Source organism: Lygodium microphyllum, chromosome 27, assembly GCF_053477565.2.
Source record: "Lygodium microphyllum isolate KBCC chromosome 27, Lygodium_microphyllum_v1.1.10, whole genome shotgun sequence".
NCBI lineage: Eukaryota > Viridiplantae > Streptophyta > Polypodiopsida > Schizaeales > Lygodiaceae > Lygodium > Lygodium microphyllum.
In genome coordinates, this window is record NC_141161.1 from 85,288,648 (window position 1) to 85,314,355 (window position 25,708).

Here is a 25,708-nt window from a genome sequence, read left to right on the forward strand (position 1 = left end):
CCTTGTACACCCGACTTTGAGCTACGCTCATCCTGCTAATTGGATTTTGAGAGTGTGAGATCTTTTGAATTTTTGCAAGATGACGGAACAAAATATGGATGATTTAATGGCTAAAGACGATCTTCCTGAACCTACGATGGAACAAAAATTGAATTTAATTATGATGTAGTTGGACGAAGAACGAAGAGCCCGGCGAGCCTTGCAAGTTTAATTGGCCAATTTACAAAGATCGACTACCGACAAAGGAGTGATGCGACTCTCGAAGCTCAATCCATCCGCAAAGAAACAAAGATAAGTAAAAGAAATTTCAAATTCTGTATTTTCAATGGCACTCGAGATGGAAAGATTGTTCTTGCATTCATCAGTCAGTTTGATGATTACTTTCATAAAGAGACATACGCTGAAAAAGATAAAATCAAGTTTGTCACTAATCATTTAGTGGATAGAGCATCTCTTTGGTGGACTGTGGTTCGTAAGAGCATAGATTGTCCCACTACTTGGGAGAGTTTTAAAAAGAAGTTTATGCAAAATTTCCTTCCTCCACAATTCCATGAAAAAGCCATAAAGCAATGGGACCTTCTTCAGCAAAGAGATCGTGAGCCTATTTCTCAGTACACCGAGCGCTTTTGGAATGCCTTACTCCAATTACGCATGCTTGAAGACATACCTGAAGCGACTCACAAGCGCAAGTATATATCTGGATTACTTGGCCATTACTACGCTGAAGTCAATATGTTCAAGCCTACAACTCTTGAAGATGCAATTTCTTTAGCTCATGACACTGAAGACAAGCTTCGAGGAAGACACAAGCGTCCACAACAATTTCAAGCAAATGGTAACTATGGTTCTAAGCAATTCAATTCAAATTTTAGAAGATTCAATCAAAGTCGATTTCCTTCATCATCTTTCCGTAAGTCTTGGACAAAACCACCTACTTTGCCATCAAATACCAATTAAAACCCTAAGTCATCTTCACAGTCAAATCCTAATATTCCTAGACTTCTTGCCATTGCAAACAATGTATATAAAGCCAAACCTATAGTGTGTTACAAATGCCATTAACATGGACATCTAGCAGCCAATTGCCAATCGAAGAAGCCACCTGTCCATATCAACTATCTTGGAGTAATGGAAGATGAAGAACATGAGGAAATGCCTGACTTTACGAAAGATGAGGATGACATTACTATTCCTTCGGATACTTTACCAGGTATACCAACTCTACATTCTTTGTTGTCAATGAAATGTTTAGTGCATGGAAAAGAAAAGATTATTTTGTATGATGATGGTAGTACACATGATTTTATTTCTGCAAAGTTAGTGAAAGAATTGAAATTACAAACTATTCCTACGCATTATTGCATTAAAGCAGCATTCTTAGGCACAAGGTATAATGGAACACAAGAGGTACATAATTTAGAAATTCAAATTGGTGAATGCACTGAAAGAAAAAATTTTCTAGTTTTACCATTACAATCTAGTGATATTATCCTAGGTATGCCTTGGCATCATCAGCATAATCCTGACATAGATTATTCCACGCATTCAATTAAAACTTATTTTCAAGGAAAACACATTACATCGTATGGTATGCACGCATCTAACGCTTTTCCACTACTTACTCATACTCAAGCTAAACGTGCATTATGCAAAAGTAATAAATCTTATCTAATTTGGATGAATGAACTTTAAGCTAAAGAAAAACATATGCACCCTAGACATAAAGAATTCCTTGCACAATTTAAAGATTATTTTGCTGAAGATCTACCACCTGGACTACCTCCTTCACCTCCTGAAAACCACAAAATAGATTTAATTCCTGGTACACAACTACCTTGTAAAGCACCATATAGGCATAACCAGATTGAACAGAAAGAAATTCAAAATCAAGTTGAGGAATTATTAAACAGAGGATTAATTAGACCTAGTAGTTCTCCATTTAGCGCACATGTCTTGTTGGTAAAGAATAATAATAATATTTATCGTATGTGCATTGATTATCGTGCCCTAAATAAGATTACTGTAAAAAATAGATATCCAATTCCTAGGGTAGATGATCTTATGAATAAACTACAAGGTTCTGCCATATTTAGTAAAATAGATCTTAAATCTGGCTATCATCAGGTGAGATTAGATAAATCTGATATATTTAAGACTGTATTTAGAACACAATTTGGTCATTATGAATTTCTAGTGATGCGTTTTGGATTGACTAACGCACCTGCTACATTTAGTAGAATGATAAATCGCATATTTTTGAAATATCAGCATTGTGTTATAGTATTCTTTGATGATATCTTGGTATTCAGTAAAAATGAGAAAGAGCATTATGAACATTTGTCTTTGGTTTTCAAGTTGCTGAAAGATAATCAATTGTATGCTAATCTGAAAAATAGTAAATTCTTTCAAACAAAATTTGAATATATGTCATATTGTGTCATCAGAAAGTATTAAGGTTGACCCTTAGAATATAGAAGCAATATTAAACTGGCCTATACCTAAAAATGTGCATGAGTTATGTTCCTTTCTAGATCTTGCTAGTTTTTACAGGAAGTTTGTGCGAAATTTTTTATTACTTGCTTTGCCTTTGACTAAACTTTTAAAGAAATGTATTATTTATCATTGGTCTGATAATCAACAGAAATCTTTTGATTTATTGAAACATGTATTAACCCATGCTCCTGTATTACAACTACCTGATTTTAATAGACCATTCTTTTTAGTAGTTACTGATGCTAGCGGATCCGGAATAGGAGCCATACTTATGCAAGATAATCATCCCATAGTCTATTCTAGTTGTAAACTGAAACCATCTGAACTTAAATATTCCACATATGATAAAGAATTGTTAGCTGTGGTACAAGCTTTAAGACAATGAAAAAATTACTTAATGGGTTCTGAGTTTATGATTAAGACTGACCAACAAAGTATTAGACATCTCCTTAGTCAACCTCAAATATCTGACCGACATATCAAATGGGCAGCTTTTATTCAGAGTTTTCATCCCCTTATTCAATATCAACCAGGTAAAGAAAATGTAATGGCCGATACATTAAGTAGAAAACCGACCATTCATAATATTTCTGTTATATCATTTGATTCTCTAACCCCTATGAAAGATACTTATCATCAGGACATTACTTTTCATGCTGATTGGAATAAATTAGTTGGAAATAACTGGATTCCTATTGATTCACTGTCTTACAATGATGAATTCATATTTTATGAAAAGAGATTATGTGTTACAGTTCCATTTCGATCCTTTGTTTTGAATGAGATTCATTGTCCTCCATATCAAGGTCATAGAGGTATCATATCTACTTTATGTACATTGACTGAAGATTTTTATTGGCCACATATGGACACTAATGTATCTAACTTTGTTTCTGAATGTTTGGTTTGTCAAAGAGTTAAGAGACATCATGGTAAACAGTATGGTTTACTTATGCCTTTATCTATTCCATCAAGACCATAGGAACAGATTTCTATGGATTTTATTACTGGTTTACCTAATACTAAAGCTAACCATTATATGATTTGGACTATTGTAGACAAGTTTAGTAAACAAGCATATTTCATTCCATGTAAGAAAACTTTAACAGCATCTCAAGCAGCACAATTGTTTTTTAAAACTGTTTTCACTAATCATGGATTGCCAAGAGTTATTATTTCTGACCGTGATTCTAGATTTTGTAATAACTTTTGGATTACTTTGTTAGCTAACCTAGGAACAAAGATTGATTTTTCATCTGCATTTTATCCTGAAACTAATGGACAAACAGAAGCCACTAACAGTATTATTTTAGATCTTTTACGTGCTTACATTATTTCTAAACCACAGACATGGGACACACGTTTGCATTTACTGCAGTTTGCATATAACAATACACCACACACAGCTATAAAGAAAGCACCGTTTGAAGTGATTTATGATTATAGATTGTCTACACATGTTGCATCTTTATCAAATAGAATTTAGAGTGCTGATGATATTACTAACATAGACGCTACTATTTTTGATGAGGTTAAAGACATGATTGTCAAAGCCCAGTAATCATATACAAAACAAGCTAAAAAGAAAAGACAAGCCATGAATTTCAAAGTTGATGACTATGTTTGGTTGAGAATAGAAAAACGTAGATTACAAAGTGTAGATGAACACCCAGTTGTGAAATTAGCACCTAGATTCTATGGACCATTTAAGATCATTCACAAAATCAATGACAATGCATTCAAGTTAGAACTACCACCTCATTGGAAAATTCACAGCACCTTTCACATTAGTTTATTACGACCCTTTAGAGACCAATTACCTGTACACCCTGTTTATGAAAACCCACCTTTGCTAGATGAAGAGACTGAAATACTTGAACCTGAAGCTATCATAGATACTGACTTTATGACCATTAGAACTGGCTGTAGATATTCTAGATATTTGGTCAAGTTTAAAAACCATCCTGTTGAAGAAGCCCAATGCATGCACGCTAGAGACTTAAATGCTTTCCCCACACTGTTAGCTCCACATTGAGCTAATAGCAATTGAGGACAATTGCTATCCCACCCCGAGAGTATGATGCCAGGAGGCATATTTCACGATGAATTCCGTGCCACGGTGGATTCCTTGAGATTTTACGATGGATTCTGTAAACTTTGTTGACCGGGGCTCATACACAAAGTGGATTCTTTGTGCCAGAAGTTGATGGGGATGCATATTCTTTTCGGACGTTTCATTAATTTAGTATGTACATGGGTGATTCTATAGCGGGTGATTCCACAAAATACATATTAAATTAATAAACGTTTATGAGTTTAAAGTGCGCACTCGTGATAAATTAAGGTTAGGATTGATTTCTAACCAATTGATTTATTTATGTAGCTGAAGACTGCTAGGTATTCACTTTTGTCGGTTTAATTGTATTATTTTACTAACGATTGTGAATGCTTCAGTTGATGTGTAGAGATAGCAGCAGTGGCGTAGGAAAGCATTGGAGAATAGCGCGTATTCGAGTTATTACTTATATTTTGATGGATGCATACCTTAGACATGGCGTCTATATTTTGTCGCGCCTATTTATTAAGGCGTTGGATATTTATTTATTATTTCGTATGCGTATGGGCGTACGATTATGATATTTGTATTTGGACATTGTATTGGGTATGCCTGACTCTTTGGGCGCCCGCTCATTAGCTTTATTTCTATTTTGAGCTAAAGCAAACTCAAAAGCCAAAAGCGTGCTATTTTGTAATTTGGGCTATTATTTGAGCTTCAAGATGATTAATACAAAAAAATACATGCTTTGTGGAGCACTCACACAAGGCATGGGGGGAGATTGCACCCAATTGGTCTCTTATTCATGTCGTGCATGCTTTCTACCTTGAGTTTTGTGCAAAAAGTAGAGTTTTTTTGTTCTTGGGGACCTTCCGACGTTCACTACAAACATACAGCATCCGATGTGTGCACCACTCTTTCTCTCTCTCTCTCTCTCTCTCTCTCTCTCTCTCTCTCTCTCTCTCTCTCTCTCTCTCTAATTGTCATGTTGATAATTGATCAGGTTGGTTAAGTTCAAAGTATTGTCATTCTCACGTTCATCCCTGTACTTATACTTTATGCATCTCTATGCATAGATGGCACTCCTCTTGCTTATTACATAGAGAACACTTAGCTTGTGATACTGAAGAATCTTTACATATGACCTCTCTTTCCAATTGGATACAAGATCTTCATGATAGAGGAAGCATAATCCCCATTGGTGACAACCCTTTACTATGTGTTTGAGGTGTCATCATAATCCTACTTCTTTGTGAGAAACAAGATTCATCAACTAAAGGCCTTTATATCCCTAACTTAGGCTTTAATCTTGTATCAATACATCGCCTTATACAACCAGAGACCTACATGGTCTTTACAAAGAAGGTGGTTACAATGAAGAATATTATGAAGATATCCTAGGGTTTGCACTAAGAAGACAGAAAAAGAGTAACTATGGCAAAATCAAAATGACTCAAACAATGATGTGCAAAACTCAAACCCTAAACGCAAAACGCAAACTCAAAACTCAACGCAAAAACATAAACACACACAATGAAAGAAGTGAAGTGTGAAGTGAATGAATCAATGCAGTAAATGAATGTAAGAGTGTATAGAATGCTCTGTTAGCCTGCTCTTTATCATTCTCAGTCTGTCATCTCCTGGTTGTGAGCTCCTGTCAGAGTCTGACAAGAGACAGAGGAGCTCTGTCAGTTCATTTTGTGGCTGTCCTTGTCAGTCGGCAGCCTGTGGGTGTCATACAGCCCAAACTGGGCTGTTTTTCTGCAGTCGGCCCATTTTCTGGGCAGGTCGGCCAGATCTGGCCAAAGTCGGCCAGATCTGGCTGGTCGGCCAAATCTGGCCAGGTCGGCCAGTTTTCTGGCCTGGGGGCTATATATAGTAGCCCCCCCAGTCATTCCAGCATTGTGCTCTGCAGGTTCAGCACTGCCTCCGTCATCTCCGTCTCCGGCATTGGTGCTGCCATTGCTTCCAGTCTGTCCTGGTCCCCTCACTGACGCTCCGGGCTGCGTGCAAGGACTGCTCTGTCCATTTCAATGTATTCAGCATTCATCTCAGTCAGTGCAGACTTTCTTCCTTCATTCTCTGCTTTCTCTCTCCTCTCCTCTGTGTTCGTGTTCTTCCGTTGCGCACTCTCACATGGTATCATCGCCTGATTGAGAGCACGGAGGACATACCCTCAGGAGTGAGATACCCTACTGCTGCTGCCAACTGATCAACAACGAAATCCTGCATTTACCACCAGGCTGTCCATCTTTCTACTGGGCGACCTCCCTACAGGCTGCGTTTTGCTGTCCTGCTGGTCGCTTTCACTCCAGGCGGCACATTTCCTGCTGGCGACTTCTTTCCTGGTGCTAGTGGTCTCTTTCCTGGTGATCGACATCAATTATCTTTGCGTTTTGCAGATCCAGGTGTTTGTAGGCACTCTCTACCTGCGTCTTGGTGGTTGGTGACCACATTGCTGGTCCTATTTCGACAACGGCACAATTTTCTTTGGTATTTTGCAGATTGGAAGATGTCTTACCAGTTTTCAGGCTTTGAAGACTCAGAGAATGAACTTCTTTCTCATCATTCCTCTGAGCGGAGGCGGGATTATCGTGAGGTTCGACATCGGGAAGAATCTCCTCGCACTCGTCCTTCTTCAGTCCATGCATCTCAGAGGGTTCCATCTACAGCGAAGGTTTCTTCCGTGAAGACTGCTTCAGATGTGCGGATGCCTTCTTTGATTCCCTCTATTCAGGTGCCAATTCTCTCTTCCTTTCCGAAGGAAGATAAGTTGGATGGTTCCAACTACTCCCTCTGGTCATGCAAGGTGGCCTGCATCCTCGATACATTTGACCTTTGGGAGCTTGTTTCTTCACCCATCGACCGTCCCCTCGTGGATTCGTCCGATGGCACCTCTATGGACCGTGCAGCCTTATGGGATAGGCTCAACTCTCGAGCCCGTTCCTTTCTTTTTATGAGTCTCCATGATTCTGTTCTTGTACATGTTCACAGGTTACAGACCGCGGCGGAAGTGTGGACAAAGCTTGCGTCTTTGTATCAGCACAAGACATTTGCCCACAAGATTTCCCTGGAGAAGAAGTTGCGGATGCTCAATCTTGATGGTTCTCCTTCCATGAAGGAGCACATCACGAAGATGGAGGATAAGCGAGGCGAGCTAGCCTCTCTTGGTCGTCTGATATCGTCTGAGGATATGGCGATGATTCTGTTGACTCAGCTGCCATCACCCCGTTATGATGTCTTCTACACCAGCCTCATCACTTCGAGGACCCGTGAGACACTCCTATGGGAGGAGCTTTCCCCGCTTGTCTTGGAGCATGACGAGCGACTCAAAGAGGTGGGAGCCAGTGGCTCCACCAAGGCATTTACGGCTGGCACAGGTGGCGGCAAGAAGAAGAAACAAAAGAAGGAGAAGGCCAAGGACAAGAAGGATGCGAAGGAGAAGAAGCCCAAGTGTCCCCATTGTGGGAAGGGCACTCATCCCGAGGAGAAGTGTTGGCAGAAGTATCCCCATCTGAAGCCTAAGGAGAAGGACTCGAAGGCGGCCCCAGCCACAACAGAATCTGCGTTTGTGCATGTCTTTGTTGAGGAGGACACAGCCCTAGCTTCTACCACACAGGAGAAGCCTTGGCTTGTCGACAGTGGAGCATCTTCACATATGACCTTCCGTCAGGATTGGCTTCAGGATCTTTGTTCGAGAGGGGGTATAGTCACCATTGGTGACAATTCTACAGTCCCTATTCGAGGCGTGGGGACTTTACCTATGTTTTCTGACAAGCGGTCTTCCTTCGCCAAAGTTCTCTATGTCCCTGATTTGGGTTTTAACCTGTTATCTGTGCATGGCCTTACTCAGTTAGGTACCGGAGTCATTTTTACACAGGATGCAGTCACAGTGGAGGATGCTTCTACAGGTGATGCTCTTTGGACTGGTACACAGGAGGGTGGGCTTTATACGCTCACAGCCTTGGCTGCGCGGACTTCCCATGAGCTAGGGCTGCTTTGGCATGCTCGGTATGGTCATTTGAACCTCGATTCTCTTCGCCGGGCTTCTAGGAGGAAGATGGTGGAGGGACTTCCTGATTTCCCTCCTCTTCACACTTTGTGCCCTAGCTGCTTGAGGGGCAAGCAGCACCGGCAGCCTCACCCGCAGGTTGCTTCTAGGAGGGCTACTTCTCCGCTTGAGTTGGTTCACACTGACCTTTGCGGACCTATGGGCACGGCCTCCCTTGGGAAGGCCAAGTATTTGATGCTGATTGTGGACAACTTTAGTCGTTATGTGTGGCCTTATTTCTTGGAGTACAAGAGCGAGGCGTACTCCCGTTTCTGTGAGTGGCAGGTGTTTGTGGAGACCCAAACAACTTCCAAGGTTCGTGGCGTTCGAGCTGATCACGGTGGCGAGTTCACTTCTCACCTTTTCTCTCACTTTTGCAAGGATCATGGTATTTGGGTGGAGTATTCCCATCCGAACACACCATCAGAGAAAGGTGTGGTGGAGCGTGCGAATCGGACCATGATTGAGATGGCCCGATCTATGCTGGAGCATAGGAGTCTTCCTCATTTCCTTTGGGGTGAGGCGGTGGCTATAGCGGTGCATATTCGCAACCGCTCTCCGACTTCGGCGTTACAGGACATGACTCCGTATGAGGCTTTCTTTGGAAAGAAGCCTTCCGTGTCCCATTTTCGCATCTTTGGGTGCAATGCTTTTGTCCATGTGGACAAGAAGAAGAGGAAGACGAAGTTCGACTCTAAGTTGAGAAAGCTTATATTCGTTGGTTATAGTACGACCACGAAGGGATATCGGCTCTACGACCCGACGACGCGGAAGTTTGAGGTGAGCAGGGATGTGATCTTTGATGAGGCTTCGGCCTCTGAGGATCCGATTGATGGTTCCATTACAGATGTTTCTTCGTCATTGACGGACCCCCCCCCCCCCACCTTCTCTCCCTTCACTTCCTTCCAGGATGCCCCTTAGCACCCCCCCTATTCCTCCTCCTTTGGCTTCCCTTTCCCCTTTGGTGCATGTGACTCCGTCTACTACGAGCTCTTCTACTGCCACTTCGGGATCTTCACGGGATACACAGCCTTCTTCAGATGCGGAGGATCTACCTTCACTCGGTGAGGGGGAGTCCCTCTCCGATTTGGGTGCTTTGCAGGTTCCGAAGACCCCCCGGTCTCCCTCACAGCAGCAGGAGTCTCTCAGGATTCCTTTATGGTATCGCCGGCTCATGCAGGATTCAGGTGTTACTCACTTTCCTGCTTCTTCTACAGGTCCACGTCGATCAGCACGTTTACAGGCCCAGCGGGACAGTTCACTATGTGTGAACTATGCTCTTATGTCACAGATTCTTCAGGATTCCGAGCCTTCCACTGTGGAGGAGGCTCTTGCACAGGATATTTGGAGACAGGCTATGCAGGCCGAGCTCGATTCCATCGAGCGAAACCATACGTGGGAGCTTGTTCCGCGTCCCGCGAAACGGAAGGTGATTGGTGTGAAATGGGTCTTTAAGACCAAGTATCTTGCAGATGGCTCCTTGGACAAGCATAAGGCTAGGCTTGTTGCCAAGGGTTTTGCACAGCGTGCAGGCTTGGACTACTTCGAGACTTTTGCTCCTACAGCCAGGATGTCCACCATACGAGTTCTTTTGGCTCTTGCTGCTCACCACCGTTGGCTTGTCTATCAGATGGACGTCAAGTCTGCTTTTCTGAATGGCGTTCTTGAGGAGGAGATTTATGTTACACAGCCTCCTGGTTTTCTTGTGCAGGGGAAGGAGGATCATGTCTATAGGCTGCGGAAGGCTCTTTATGGCTTGAAGCAGGCTCCTCGTGCTTGGTACCAGCGGATTGACCGCTTCTTTCTACAGAGTGGCTTTGCGCGCTCCGCTTATGATCCCAACCTCTACTTACGGGTTGTGGATTCTCTTTCAGTGTTCCTTATCTTGTATGTGGATGATCTTATCATTACAGGGAGCGACACTCAGCACGTGGAGCATACACGGTCCATTCTTCAGCAGGAGTTTGACATGACGGATCTAGGGATCCTTCACTTCTTTCTAGGCCTGGAGATCTATCAGATGGCACAGGGGATTTTTATCTCGCAGCACAGGTACATCTCCGAGCTTCTTTCGGAGTTTGATATGGCTGAGTGTCGGCCTATCTCATGCCCCATGGACCCCGAGTCCAAGCTTTTGACAGCTGGAGTTCCCTTTCCAGATCCCACCCGTTACAGGTGCCTTGTCGGTTCTCTTATCTGGCTGCTTCACACTCGGCCGGATATCTCTTTTGTGGTGGCTTTATTGTCTTCTTTTATGCAGACTCCTACCCAGGATCACTAGCAGGCGGCCTTGAGGGTTCTTCGCTATTTACAGGGGACTTGATCCTTCGGGACCATGTATGGAGATGGGCTTACCCTTTCTGGATGGAGTGATTCTGATTGGGCAGGTGATGTGGATTCGAGACGATCCACTACAGGCTATGCTTTCACCCTTGGATCTGGTGCTGTCTCTTGGAGCAGCAAGAAGCAACCTACTGTGGCACTTTCTTCTACAGAGGCTGAGTATAGGGCCCTATGTTCGACCGCTATGGAGGCAGTTTGGCTCCGTCGCTTACTCGCGGAGATTGGCTTTTCCCAGACCGGACCTACAGAGCTGCGCGTGGATAACCAGAGTGCTCTTGCTCTGGCCAAGAACCCGGTGTTTCATGCTCGCACGAAGCACATTGAGGTTCAGTATCACTATGTTCGAGAGCAGATCGTGGATTCGGAGCTGGTGGTGGTCTATTGTCCTACGGCGGCCAATGCAACTGATCTCTTTACGAAGCCTTTGCCTCAGGCTTCTTTGCTTCATCACATGCGGTTCTTGGGTCTTCAGACTCTCCCAGGAGTTGAGAGGGGGTGTTAGCCTGCTCTTTATCATTCTCAGTCTGTCATCTCCTGGTTGTGAGCTCCTGTCAGAGTCTGACAGGAGACAGAGGAGCTCTGTCAGTTCATTTTGTGGCTGTCCTTGTCAGTCGGCAGCCTGTGGGTGTCATACAGCCCAAACTGGGATGTTTTTCTGCAGTCGGCCCATTTTCTGGGCAGGTCGGCCAGATCTGGCCAAAGTCGGCCAGATCTGGCTGGTCGGCCAAATCTGGCCAGGTCGGCCAGATTTGGCAGGTCGGCCAGTTTTCTGGCCTGGGGGCTATATACAGCAGCCCCCCAAGTCATTCCAGCATTGTGCTCTGCAGGTTCAGCACTGCCTCCATCATCTCCGTCTCCGGCATTGGTGCTGCCATTGCTTCCAGTCTGTCCTGGTCCCCTCACTGATGCTCCGGGCTGCGTGCAGGGACTGCTCTGTCCATTTCAGTGTATTCAGCATTCATCTCAATCAGTGCAGACTTTCTTCCTTCATTCTCTGCTTTCTCTCTCCTCTCCTCTGTGTTCGTGTTCTTCTTCTGTTGCGCACTCTCACATGCTCAAGGACAAAGCAACAAGTGTCAGAGTATGTCACCCACCAAAGACGAATCCCGAGTGTTGTAACCATCAATTGAAGAGAGGCAAGTAGCAAGACGCAATTTATAAGAGTGTATCCATAATGGCAAAGACCTCTAGGGCAATGGCAACAGCAAATGCAGCAATTCCATAACCTAGTTGATTAGAGTGGCAGCTGGAAATGGCTAAATGGATGCTAGACCGCCGTGGAGTCTTTCTATAGCAACACAAGTGAAGAACAGTGTGTCGCCTAGTACCTGGAGCAGCAAACGAAGGGCAAATTGCTGCAATGGTGATGTTGTATTACGAGTGGTGATCGGGATTAAATCCCTCACACAACCCAAGACACACAAGAAAAAGGAGTGCGGGTATAAGTTATGTCCTAGTACTATATCTCATAAAACTTTCATGCTACCCAGAAAGTAACGATCTCCAAGATACTAATCAATTCATCAATTCAATAATCTTTCCTCAATCTCAACACACAAAGAAATCTTAAAAGTTGTGCCTCTTGTAGCTCATAGAGAACATCTTAAGAATACTTCAAAGATATCGAGCACTCATAGTCTTTCCCCAAAGTTGAAAGAATTCTAGCTTCAAAAATAAAAGATAGTATATGCCCTCCGTCCTCTTTAATTTTCGAAAATTCGAAGTAGATTAAGCCAAAAGTTGATCAATGATAGAAGTCATCCGAATTTGACATTGTTTCAAGTACCTTAATATTGTGTCACTATAATTCCTTCCGTAATCTGTCCAAGATTTAACCAAAGCTGGTCTACAACAAAAACTTCTTAAATCCTGCAACCTCTCCCAAATCCAAGGTTCCAAGCACGTCTCAAATCTCAATTTTCTTCTCGGATTGGTTTCACTTTACACCTCTTTAAAACAAATGGTATAGCTTTCAAGCCTTTTCTATAAATTCTTTCAAAAAGCTTATGCAAAACCTTTCAGAATGTTGCAAGATAAGCCGTTCTTTAATCGACACCCACCAACTTTTCGATCAGCATGCTCTATAATATGACTACATGAACCCACAAAATAAAAATTGTGGCTAATAATCAGCTTCCGGTGCTGAATAATACTCCCCCATAACGATCGAAATAAATCTTAAAATGCTCCGGTGTTCAACCTCACCATCAATCTTTGTTTTAGTGACATATATCAAAATCAACTCCCCAAGACTCTAAAATTGATGACAAATAATCCTGCAAGGTATGAACAAAACTCCAAGCTTCAAAATCAAAATAATCTTTGCCCTCTAAAACTCCGCAAAAATCTCTGCAACACATCGGTCCTTGTCAAAAGCTGTTTTCAAAACAAAAGCGTTTAAAAGCTTTCCAATATATTCTTACTATAAGGCTTACGACTCCCAATATTTTCTAAGGCTTAACACCCTCTCTCAAACGCATACTTTTTTCACTCTCATAGGCATTAATAAACCTTGCACATTATCTCCCATACTCAAAGTTTTCTAAATCAGCTTTGTCTCCAAGTACACCTTTGTCCAAACAATCCAATATTCTATATTTTCAAATAATGCCCACCTTATTTCAGACTAAATCTCATGCTTACTATCCATCTGCTCAATCTCTCGAAACCAAACTTCCTGTAACCAACTTGCTAGCTCGGATGTGCTTGCTCCTCTTCATGGAAATGTCTTTTCCAACTTATTTGAAGTGGATTTAATTTTTGCAAAAAATGCCTCACAACATGACTGCTTGTGCCAGGAACAGCAAACACAGCAATAGAAACCTCCAAAATGGCACAGCGATGGCTGGATAGCACATATTATCGGTGGGCTGATGGCTGAAATTTGCACGTGAACATGAGAAACTTGCTTAGAAGGATGGGGTTGAATGGAGGGCAGCCTATCCATCTATAGACATGGAAGGATTCTCCCAAATTAGGGTTTTGCATGTGGAAAACAAAAACTCTCTAGAACCGTTTAATGAAACTTTTTGGTAATTTACTAATTGAGCTTGTGTTAAAGAGCTAAATAGTACAGAAGGAATTTTTACCTCCACGCCTCTTTTCAAGCCCAAAACTAGAATCAAGAAAGAACTGGAAGAAAAAGCTCAATCCCATTTTTACCCCAAAATTGGAATCAAGAAGGGCTTGGAAGAAAAGCTTAAGCACATTTTTACCCCAAGGCATCCCACCCCGAAGCACCCAAGGCATCAAACAAAGGGTGCATAGTAGTTGCCCAATGGCCTGGCCAAACAACACCCACAAAGAAACGTTATTTACTATTAAGGTTGTGTTAAAGAGCTAATTAGTATTGAAGAAATTTTTACCTCAACACCGCCTCTCATGCCCAAAACTAGAACCAAGAAGGGACTTGAAGAAACGCTCGAGCACATTTTTACCCCAAGGCATCCCATCTCAAAGCATCTAGGAAATCGGACAAAGGGTGCACGTCAACTACCCAATGGCCTAGAAAGACTACAAACGCGATTGTCATCTTACTAAGGGAGTCCAAGCAATCACCCCAAAGAGGTTAGGGTATCAAATAAAGGGTCCAAGTCCTGCAAAGAGAGACCAAACCACATTGAGCTTTCCTTTTCTTTTTCTTTTTTTTTGGGTGAAAATGGATATGGTTTATGGCCTTTCAAGTAACTATGACTGATAGGGAGAGTGAAAGGGGTTGGGTAGATACAACAAATCACAAAACAAACAAGTTGACCCAACCACTCGAGAGTGTCGATGATAAGGGAAACAGTGATGAAGTATGGACGGTGAGGTGGTGGTAAGATGGTGAAAATTCGCCAATGAAGACAACTCAAGATCCTTTGAGGGCTACTCTGCACAAAGAGATGCATAGTAGGATAGTACATGATGAGAATATGCATGCAACAGGTGTCACTTGGACAATGTCCCTCATGGGGAAATTATTCACTTGCCCAAGCACCCTTTACAAAAATGATAAAATCATATAGTACAGAGGCGAGGTACAACAAGAAACAAAGACCGATGTCGAAGACAAGTGCTGAATACAAGAAGCAACCCCTGCATTAACTCAACATTGGTTTTGGCATTACGAGCTCTCCATTGATAGATGTGCTCATGGTGACCTAATCAAGGGTCTGACATATACTCTAGACTAATGGCAAGGTCTTAAAAGCCCCAAGATTCAAGCACTTATTACATAAAGTTGGACCAAGTGGTGAAATTCAACCCGCTAGAACAAGTCCTATCCGTGAAGGCATTATTAGCTATTGCAACAGAAGTGGTAGTGCCAAGAGATGGATAAGGTGGGTAATGGGGGTGAAATTCGACCCGCTAGAATGAGTCCTATCTATGAAGGCATTATTAGCTATTGCAACAAGAGTGGTAGTGCCAAGAGATGAATAAGGTGGGTAATGGGGATAGGGTGAATAGGGTAGGGGAGTGGAGTACACTTGGAAATTCATCCCAAGGAGCCCACCATACATACGAGAAGCGTATACAGTGGATCCAAATGTGGGCATAGACGGACTAGGCATAGGCATGGTGACCGCATGAGTAGCCCATGGAGAAGAGATAGGGACACATGAAGCGAAGGATGAAAATCAATACGTAGTAGTGACCCATGGAGTGTGTGACGACACATCATAAGCAAAGGATGGGAATCATTGCATTTAGATGATTAATGAGTAGAGAGGTGATTGACCGAGGATAGTGAGGGGGGATGCCTATCACACCTTTCCCATGGTAAAAAGATGTGCTCACGTGTGGGAATGTGAAAGGCATTGTGTTAAAGGGTGGCATTCCCCCTAATGATATACCAAGATGTAAAGTGATAATGTAGTGAGATAGGGTAGAATATTGTGCGAAGAAAGAGAAAGTGCTAGGAACAGAGACAAGGGATCCAACTCCTAGTGCACTAGATGCAGAAGTGAAGTGCAATCCCAAGTTTTGGAATGAAGAGAGGAAAGCAACAGGAATTTTTAGCTCAACACATATAGCATCAAGAGCCATTCTATGGTCCCATACAACAAAAAAAAGAGGGGTTTGGGGGAAAGAGGGCTTTCAATGAAGAAGTGTACAAGGCAAAGACTATGTTATACAAAAGCAATACAAAGTAAACGTGCAATGTGAAACATTCATTAGATTGAAAGTATGTACCTTAGAATTCAGTTACATTGAAATTTTGGCCTAATAAGCAACTCACTCAAGCCATGACAGAAACAAAAAAAATAAGCATCAAAAAATACCTAAAATACTCTACAGTGCCCAACCTACAAATACACATGCACAGACTCGCTCATAAGCTGACTACTCTACTAGTACCCTCTCTCAGATTGTGGGTGATCTTATATAATACAATGATATAAAGATAATGACTCATCATAGTCCATACAACAAAGACCACCACAATAGAACCATGATACCCAATCAATGGGTGATCAAGCCACTATCAAGTTGCCTCAAAGGGAACTTAATGTTGATATGAATCATACTATGTTACATTAATGAATGTAACTTATAGGGAAACATCGCGAGAGATGACCGTCCGGGAGCCTTGGGTGCCCGTACGGGGTTCAAGGGGCTTAGGAACGAAAGTAGGAACAAGGCAATTCGAAAGAGAGTTATTAATTAGTATAACTCCTAAGAATTTGACAGCTGGCAACATGCTAGACACGTACGGTTCCTAAATTCTCCTAAGCGTGGCTGGGTGGAAGAAACGAGGACAGACCTCTCGTGCTTCAAGAAGATAGTCTGTAGAAGACAGTGACAATAATTTAATAAGAAAAGGGTTCACGCAGCAAATGATTTTTTGGAGGATATGAATAGTATGTTAAAATTTGCTCAAGAAAATATTAAGAAAGCTCAAGATCGAGCTAGAACTTATGCAAATACTCACCGAAGAGACATCTCCTTTGAGGAAGAGGAATTGGTCTATCTTAAGGTGCCTAAACAAACTAAAACCATGAAAACGGGACGATGTCCAAAGCTTTTACCTAGGTATTGTGGTCCTTTCACAATACTTAAGAGGGTGGGGAAACAGGCTTACAAGGTCCAACTACCTGCTGGTAGTAAAACACATCTAGTTTTCCATGTAAGCAAGCTAAGAAAGAAATTGGGTGATATGGATAATCTAATCTTAAATGATAACATTGAAGAGCTATTAGGTGACCAATCTATTCTACATGAACCAGAAAGAATTTTAAATGTTCGTAACAGACGAACAAGGAATACTATTTATCAAGAATATTTGGTGAAATTAAAAGATTATTCAGAAGAAAGCTCAACATGGGAGCAAGTAAGTACTTTAAGGAAAAGGTTTCCCAATTTACAGTTGGACCTTCCAAGTATCATTTTCAAGGACAAAACCGATTCTTAAGGGGGAGGAAATGTTACATTAATGAATATAACTTATGGGGAAACAGCACAAGAGATGACCATCCAGGAGCCTTGGGCACCCGTACTAGGTTCGGGGGGTTTAAGAACAAAAGTAGAAACAAGGCAATTCGAAAGAGAGTTATTAATTAGTATAACTCCTAAGAATTTGACAGCTGACAACATGCTAGACACGTACGGTTCCTAAATTCTCCTAAGCATGGCTGGGTGGAAGAAATGAGAACAGATCTCTTGTGCTTCAAGAAGACAGTCTGTAGAAGACAGTGGAAATAATTTAATATACTAGCTCTTGAAAATAGAGAAGAATCATAAGAGCTCTCTATGTCTGTCAACAATGCTTTGTGGTAGCAAACTTATCCATATGTCAACAATGCCTCTCAGCATACATAACCATGGATTCCCCGCCTTTGGCCAAACCACCAAAGTGTCACCTCATGTGAGCTCGGACTAGAAGGCAATCCCACTCTCTATCAATAACCACCCCATCATAAACCTAGATGTCAATCCCAGCTCCAAGATTTCAAAACCTGCCTTGCCAGATTTTAGTCGATGTGAAAGGGAAGTCCCTCTCTGGATCCTTTGCATCTATATACCTGTATAGATAAGGCTCACCTCTCACCACTCTCTCACACTCCTTTGGCATTGGAGAGCTACACTAGAAAGTAACAGAACTACTACTACTGCTACTGCTGCTCCTGCTGTTGCTGTTGCTGCTCCTCCTCCTTACAATCCTTGTGCAACTGTCCCTTCTTACCATAGTGATAGCACTAGGCTTTCAACTACTTTCTTTCATCTCTCTCTGAAGCTGCAAATGCCTCATCATGGCCACCATACAGAGATGGAAGACTCCCCTGGCATCGATGATGTCTAGACTCGCAAAGCATTGGCTCCTCCATCAAACTCCGAAGAGAGATTATAGAGCACCGTCCTAACATGATGAGCCTCTAGAATCACAAACTACATGTGTCAAAGCTGATCCTATACTTATCTAACATTTAGTTAGAAAAACTGGTTAGTATAATTTGACTCCAACTTCATTTGCTAGAGCTGTCCATAGAGGGTCACTGCATGCATAGTTGAGAAAGCCTCATAAAATAGCTGAAGCTTCTCCCATACTGCTAAAGCTATTCTACAAGAGGTGACCTTTGGTAGAACAACCTTAGAGATACATCGAAAAAGGGCAAAATATGCACAAGCATCATCGCAATCCCATGTAAATATAGCTTCCTCGTAGTTGACAAGGTACCAGTCGTCTAAAAGAGGAATGGGAGGCTAAGGCCATTGATGATTGAATAGCTCCTGGAACCACTTACCATAATCACTTCTACGCAAACCATGCTTTCGTGATGGCACTCCATATGAGATAGTTGGGGCCATGAAGTTTATCATCAATAGACCAATAGGAAGGTGCAATTTGGAGAGGATAGGATCAGAAGATAAAGAAAAGAAGAGAAATAGAAAGAGTGTACATCCAAAGTCAGCACTAACTACACGGTCGAGTTCACAAGTAATGGATATATGGCTGATCACTAAAACAACTGCAGAAACAAGGAAAATCGCATTGATGACAGCCAATAGACACAGTTAAAAGGCTTAAAACATTGTCATCCAGCTGCAAAGGCATTAAATAATGAAAACACAACAGCTGTAAATCAAAAAGCAGAATTATTGAACGTAAAATGCATGCAATCAGAAATAAAATAATGCAGGAAATGAAAATATGGGCAACTTATAACAAAATGTAAGTAAAAGGGCTGGGAAACAGGCAGTTTTGCAGCAGGCATAGTTGCCAGGAGTTTCCAAAACGGCGAAACGGAAACGGGCGGGAAACAGTAGAAACGGAGTTTCAGTCCCGACAAGAAACGGCAAAACAATTTAATGGGAAAAACATGTAAAATATAACAAACTAAACAGTTTCATTAACCATTGTATACAATTGACCATCCAAATCCAAAGCAAAGATGAATATCATTTGATTTCTCGCACAGGCCACTCGGCCCTCTAGAGTCTTCATAAGTTCATAGACTCTTAACTATAGTCCACAACAATCAATTATCAGAGAACACTAATCAAATTACACAGTACACATGCACTTGCCACCATCCATGTGTGTCTATATCATTTCAAAAAGAAGAGTACAAGATACTGTGAACACGTGCAATCGTGCATGGATAGTGGATCATCAAAGCAAAATACCAAAAAGATAAAGAGTTAAGGCTCAAGCCTCGATACAATCATAAATAGCTGAAATGTCTGAAAAGTGTCTGGAATCTAGACTCTGGAGTGACTACTCATCATCATGATCCTCGGCCTCTGCATCACTAGCAGATGCACTAGAAGAAGTAGAATCTAACTCAGAATGAGAGCTAGTAGAAGAGGGTGAGGCTGCAACTGCTGAAGTGTTGGCACCATCCCATCGCGAAGTGGCCCTCCGTGAAGCTCGTGTGCGATGGGCAGGAGCTGGCATCTCCTCATACAACATGGTGTAGATGTCCAACTCCTCACTAGGAATATTTGGTATGTCTTTCACCTTCTCTATGTCTACCTTGTCCACATTCACCTGGCGAGGTTCAGGAGAGGTAGAGGTGTGCTCAAGAAGGAGAAGGTTGCAGTGACAAAAGACCAGCCTCTCCAACTGAGCTGTGCTCAAACGATTCCTCTTCTTTGTATGTAAGAGGCCCCAAGTGTTCCAATTTCTTTCACATGGGCCTGAGCTGCAATCTTGTGAAAGAACTCGAATAGCAAGATATTTCCATCATGATCCACAAGAAAAGAAATTTCAGATTGCACAACATTTCTAATGCACAATGTATGAATACTAAGTACTTAAAAGCTAGAGCCTTAGCCTAGAACTTACTAGGGTAGGTGCAGATGCCCCATATTTCTCCCACCACGACACAGGCTACAACTGTGTCTCTTGAAGCTGGGCTGTCGAGCGACCAAAGGAGAGGCTATGGTTACGAAACAAGAGAAGCTCATCCTCAAGCCTCGTGACCATCTGCAAATCTCCATCTGCCCACTTCTCAAAGTACTCCTGAATACCGTTCTCTAGCTCATCATCAGCAGACTGATGCTCACTACGCCATAGGGGATGCAATACATGTGCAACTGCATGGATTGGTCTATGAAACCAATTCCATCGTGTCTGCTATACACATCAAAGCTTCTCGATCCCGGATTCAAGATGGGCAATTGAAGCTATGGTGGATAAACATAAATTTGCAAACCATAAATGATAATACATATTTGCAAAAACCATAAAAATCACTTACTTTCTACGAGGAAGGCAGGTATTGTTGTCCAAGGCCTCTCCAACCTTATCCATGTACTCATAGAGTAGCCCCATGGTGATCCCCTCCATATCAATAATGCGCAATATAGAATAGATGGGCTGGATTGATTTCACTAAGGCTTCAGCTTCCTCCCACCATCATTGATCCATTACCATCCGTGAGAAAGATATGTGTTTTGCATCTTGGCTATCCTCCAAAGCACACCACTCTCGGGACACCACTGTGCATATCAAGTCCTTGCGCACTCACACAAGCCTCTCCACAACAATAAACATATATGCAAACCTTGTGCTTAAGGGCTTGAGTAGCTCTAACTCATTGTGTAAACGGTAGATACTTTGCACCTTAGGCTGCTTTGTGACAAAATGCACCATGGACTTGGCTATTGAAAAAATCCTATCAACCCGATCTAACTTCTCCAAGTCCTCCATAAGCAAGTCCAAAGAATGAGAAGCACATGGGGTCCACCTTATCTTCAGAAACTCAGCCTCAAGCATGCAACCCATGGAAACACAATTGGACCCATTGTCTGTGACTACTTGAACCACATTATCTACCCCTATCTCCATGATTGCCTTGCGTATATGCTGCCAAATATATGAGCCAGTGACCACTGTGCCAGCTGCCAAAGCATCAATGGCCCTCAAGAACATTGTCCCCTTCCAAGAGGAGACTAGAATGTTATAGACACTCCGTCTATGTACATCAGACCACCCATCACACAAGATCATGCAACCATACTTCACCCAAGTGGCCTTCAATGGCTGCAACTGAACCTCTATGCAGGCTTTCTCATTTTTAAGCTCTCTTGTCCGAATACCCTTATACAATGGCCCTTCCCACTCACATCCAATGTAGCTGACAGCCCTCGTGGCTGATTTCCATCTCGGTGTGCGCAAGACATGGAAAGGAATGGCACACGAAATGAATAATCGAGTGAGCTCTCTAGTGGCCTCTACAATGGCTTGCTTTTGAATACCCGCTTTGATACTAGCATCCTGCAATGAACCTTTTGTTGCCTGAAGTGTCCCGCGTGCTCCACCAGTAGAACCCCCTGTATGTGCACCACTCATTGTGTCAGTCTCTCAAGCTCCTCTACTCCTCTTTATAGGACCTCCTATTGCTAAAATTTCATCATCTCCATGGTTTCCCTCTCCTGTACTAGATGCACCTGTAAGAGCCAAGCGGCTGAGCCTCCAATGCTCCATGGAAGCCTTAACATCAGCAAGCACATGTTCACATGGACCAATGTCTTTATTGGGCACATGGGCAAGATGATCTTTGATCCTTGTGGCTGCCCCTCCTCTTTGAATGCCGCAATAATTGCATTGCCACCGCTTGGAGCCACCACCACCTCCGTAAGCTTAAAGCACTGTGACATGACTCCATGCTTGATCCTTTGGCATGTTGATTATTCCCGAATCCCACTTGTATCTTGAGTTTGCTGCATCGCGCGCAAACGCGCGTGTGAGAGAGAGAGGGAGAGACGAGAGAGAGAGAGAGAGAGCAACTTGCAGGTGCCAAGGCCCAAACTCCAATGCCCACGATTGTGTGTGCAGTGTGCGAGAGAGTCTAGAGAGAGAGAGAGAGAGAGAGGCTAGAGCTCGGGAGGGACTCGTGAGAGAGAGAGAGAGAGCAGGCCAAAACACAAGTGTGTGCAGAGCCCATGGCTGCCGGCAACATTCGAGAAATGAGCATGCGCAGGCTGCAGCAATTTTCAAATTAGGGCTCTCGTTTTTTCACGTGGGGGCTCAAAAATGTAGGGCAAAATCGCCTAAAAAGGCCTGCAAAGAATGCGTTGAAAAGTCATAAAAAAGAGGGGGGGAGAGAGGGGGGGTCAGAAACGGTACGCCGTTTCTTAGGGCCAGAAATGGCGTTTTGTGCAACTATGGCAGCAGGTAGGTGTCGCCAGGCTGAAAATTTGCTGTAGCACACATAGATGATCAGCAACAGAAGTCGGCAAACTTGCAACAACAGAAAATAGTACTCCAAGGCCCAACATAGAGGTCTGATACCATGTTAGAAGTGGGAGCAATAATGGAAGCATAGAAGACAGTTGTGATAGACTGCACAACACGAGAAACGAGAAAATACAAGAACACTGCAAAAGGAGAACTCAGAGATATGCTCAAGAAATGGAATCCATCTACCAAACACAAGACAACCATGTACAACAGTGAGTTATTGGCTATGTTACAAGTGAATGATAATGACTGAGGATGAGCAAGCCTGAATAAATAAGCAATACACAATACCTAAAATGCATTGGGATGGCCAACCAAATAATGGCCCAGAAATGCAATCGGCCAGCCAATAAATGCTAAAAATCGAAATAAAAAGACTCTATTATGCCCAATCCACAAATAGGCATGCACTAACTCACTCGTAAGCTGAGTAAACTACCAATAAAACCCTCTTCTCCTAAAAGATCTCAAGCCTATTGCACTTTCTAGACAAGGGCAGAGATGATAAGCTAGACAGTGTGTCATACTCTTAACAAATCCTAGAATGCAACAGGCAGCCTTCAAATATGGTAGAGCTGGCATTTGCTGTTTTCCTTTGTTAACACCTCTACATTTTTTCGACAAGCAGAGAACAATAGCAAACCTGCTTCACAGAGGCCCACTTTCGGATACCTTCGCATAGCTTGGCGACCTTCCCCACTTCCGCTTCTTGCGCTTTCAAGGTAGAGCTAAGAAGAAAGGTCCTCCCCTTATCTACTCTCTTGGCGGCTTCCACATTCAACCTGCTGCGCTGTTGCCTGAAATCCTCGCAGAATCGGCCCTTTAGACAAGGAAGAGCTGTACCGAAAATGCCTTTGTGTGCGAAGAGCCTTCCCGCTGGTGAGAAGCTGGGAGATACCGCCGGAGATGCGAGGAAGTATGACGGCGGTTGCCGCTCCTGAAGGCCGGCGAGAGCCGAGGAGGAGGAGCCACTGCACAATGCAGCCATGGAAGCTCGCAACAGTCCCGCGCTCCGAAATATCCAAGAGTGAACTGCCTGTGGATAAGACCCGATTCATACTACTCCGGGTGGAAGCTTGTTCTTTTCTAAGGGTGGTTATCCCGGGGCTGCCCATTGGCTCCCTCGATTGCATTTCCCGCAGTCTTGCCCTTTTTTGCTCTATTCGTTTGCCCTTTTAGACATCCTCTATTCACGAAGGTAGCAAATACCCAAAAAAAAGGTGTGAAATATTATAAAATGATGCAACTGCGTCAATTATATTTATTTATTTATTTATGTTATATTTTGAATATATAGTATAAATTAGTTATATAATAATATTACAAAGTAATGCATAAGAACTAATAATATACATAATTATGTCAAATTAAAATAATATTAATGAAGTGTTATAGAAGTTATTAAGTTATATGTATTTACATTAAATTATATAATGTATAGGCAAACTAGGTAATTTGCATTAGTCAATATACATTATACATTGATTAAGTTATATAATATTAACTTTATGTATACTATATAGAATTAATATATATCGTATATCAGTGGTGGGCATGAGGGGGAGAGAGAAAGGAGAGAGGCACAACTAGCAAGAGCATGATTTTGGTGGGGGGTAGTAGATACATTGTTAATTATTAACATTATAATTAATATATTTTACACCCCCCCCCCCACCAATTGCATTAACACTTGGCAGAAGAGGAAAATCCTTAATCAAAAAAGGGATCCACAAAGTTTCACATCTCAGAGTTGGTTGGGAGGTAGAATAATGGCATTCGATGAAAGCAAGATGAGGCATGGCCCATCACTCTCTTGTAAAGCAGCATGGGAGTTTATTAGAGTGCACCTTGACAAGAACTTGGGCATGCACTACCCTTTAGCATGAAAGGTGATTGAGAAAGTATTAGTGGCAAGGATAGCAAATAGAAGAGATTCCATTTAAGAGTACTTAGTGACTTTGTTACTCGTGCATTTATCCTCTCTCTCGTGATAATTACTTTTATGTATGTGTGCCTTAGGTGCTTTTAACCTTACTGCAAAGCACTAGGAGAACACTGGCGAAGCACCTAGTTTTACATTAAAACTTGGTTGTTAGCAAACATCGTCACTCATCTGACCTCTTATTACTATATTGCTAAGTGCTATGCACTTAAGCAATGCTTCACATCGTGTTATACAAACAAAATATGCTTTTATCATTTTCTTAGCATATATGTTCCATACACAAACATCACATTTGTATTTATGGCCCCAACCTTCCTATGGTTAATGATGGATAGAAACAAGAAGCGAATGACAATGGTCCTTGCATTGTGTGGGGAGAGAGAGACAAAGAGGCTCTCAATGGTGGTGGCTCAAATAAACACGTGTTTTTTCACAAATATGTACATTTATATGCAAAGTATTATTTTTCCTCTTATGTACAATTAGCCATTTAATATGGACCATGTTGATGCTACAACTTTCAATTATTCTTTATTACACTACAAGGATATAGGGGAATAGCGACCACCATTTGCAATGCTATTTGTGTTACTATTTGCGACACAAATAGCCATAGTACTCAGTCAAAAAAATGAGCCGAAACCCGAGCGCGGCATTTTGCGCAAAAGAGCAAAAGAGCAAGTGAACTACATTGTGCATTTGGGAGGGAGAGGGAGAGAAAGAGAAAAAGAGGGAGAAGGAGAGCTTCTCGCCACCGCCACTGCCGCCGCCGCCGTTCGTGAAAAAGAGGAGGAAGTGCATGAAGGGCGAAGAGGAGCCGCCGAATCCATCCTCGGGCCTTTGCAGTGAGTGCATTGCTCCCTCTTAGTTTGTTCTTGTTTTTTCTCTTTTTTTAAATTTGTTTTTGTTAAGAATGATGTGTATTGAGGAAGAAAGAGAAGAAATGAGAGAGGGAGAGGAAGAGAGAAAAAGAAAGAAAGAACGAGAGAGAGAGAGAGAGAGAGAAAGAGAGAGAGAGAGAGAGAGAGAGAGAGAGAGAGAGGGGGGGGAGAATTAACATGAAATATAATAAAGAAAGAGAGAAAGAGAGAGGGAGGGAGGGAGAGAGGAGAAGAAATGGATGAAAAACAAAGAGAGGGTAAGATCTTATTC

At 42.4% G+C, this 25,708-nt stretch overlaps 2 protein-coding genes across 6 annotated transcripts in view; both read right to left on the reverse strand.

Annotated features, from left to right (window-relative positions):
* The window catches only part of LOC148012555 (uncharacterized), a 54,612-nt gene extending 30,915 nt beyond the window's left edge, over positions 1 to 23,697 (reverse strand). Inside the window, exons 1-2 of one of the 5 annotated variants that reach the window (XM_087669432.1) lie at positions 23,255 to 23,691; positions 1,660 to 1,792 (exon numbers count right to left, since the gene is read on the reverse strand). In XM_087669432.1, the coding sequence (XP_087525558.1) occupies positions 1,742 to 1,792; positions 23,255 to 23,599 (396 nt within the window). In that variant the 5' untranslated portion in view covers positions 23,600 to 23,691 and the 3' untranslated portion in view covers positions 1,660 to 1,741. Of the gene's footprint in view, positions 1 to 1,659; positions 1,793 to 23,254 lie in introns of those variants that run through there. The other 4 variants (XR_015689088.1, XR_015689087.1, XM_087669431.1 and 1 more) reach the window with 4 other exon arrangements.
* LOC148012556 (uncharacterized) lies at positions 19,963 to 23,248 on the reverse strand. Its single transcript, XM_087669429.1, has one exon. The coding sequence runs from the start codon at positions 21,718 to 21,720 to the stop codon at positions 20,893 to 20,895; it is 828 nt and encodes a 275-aa protein (XP_087525555.1). The 5' UTR covers positions 21,721 to 23,248; the 3' UTR covers positions 19,963 to 20,892.
* Positions 23,698 to 25,708: the final 2,011 nt, after the last annotated feature.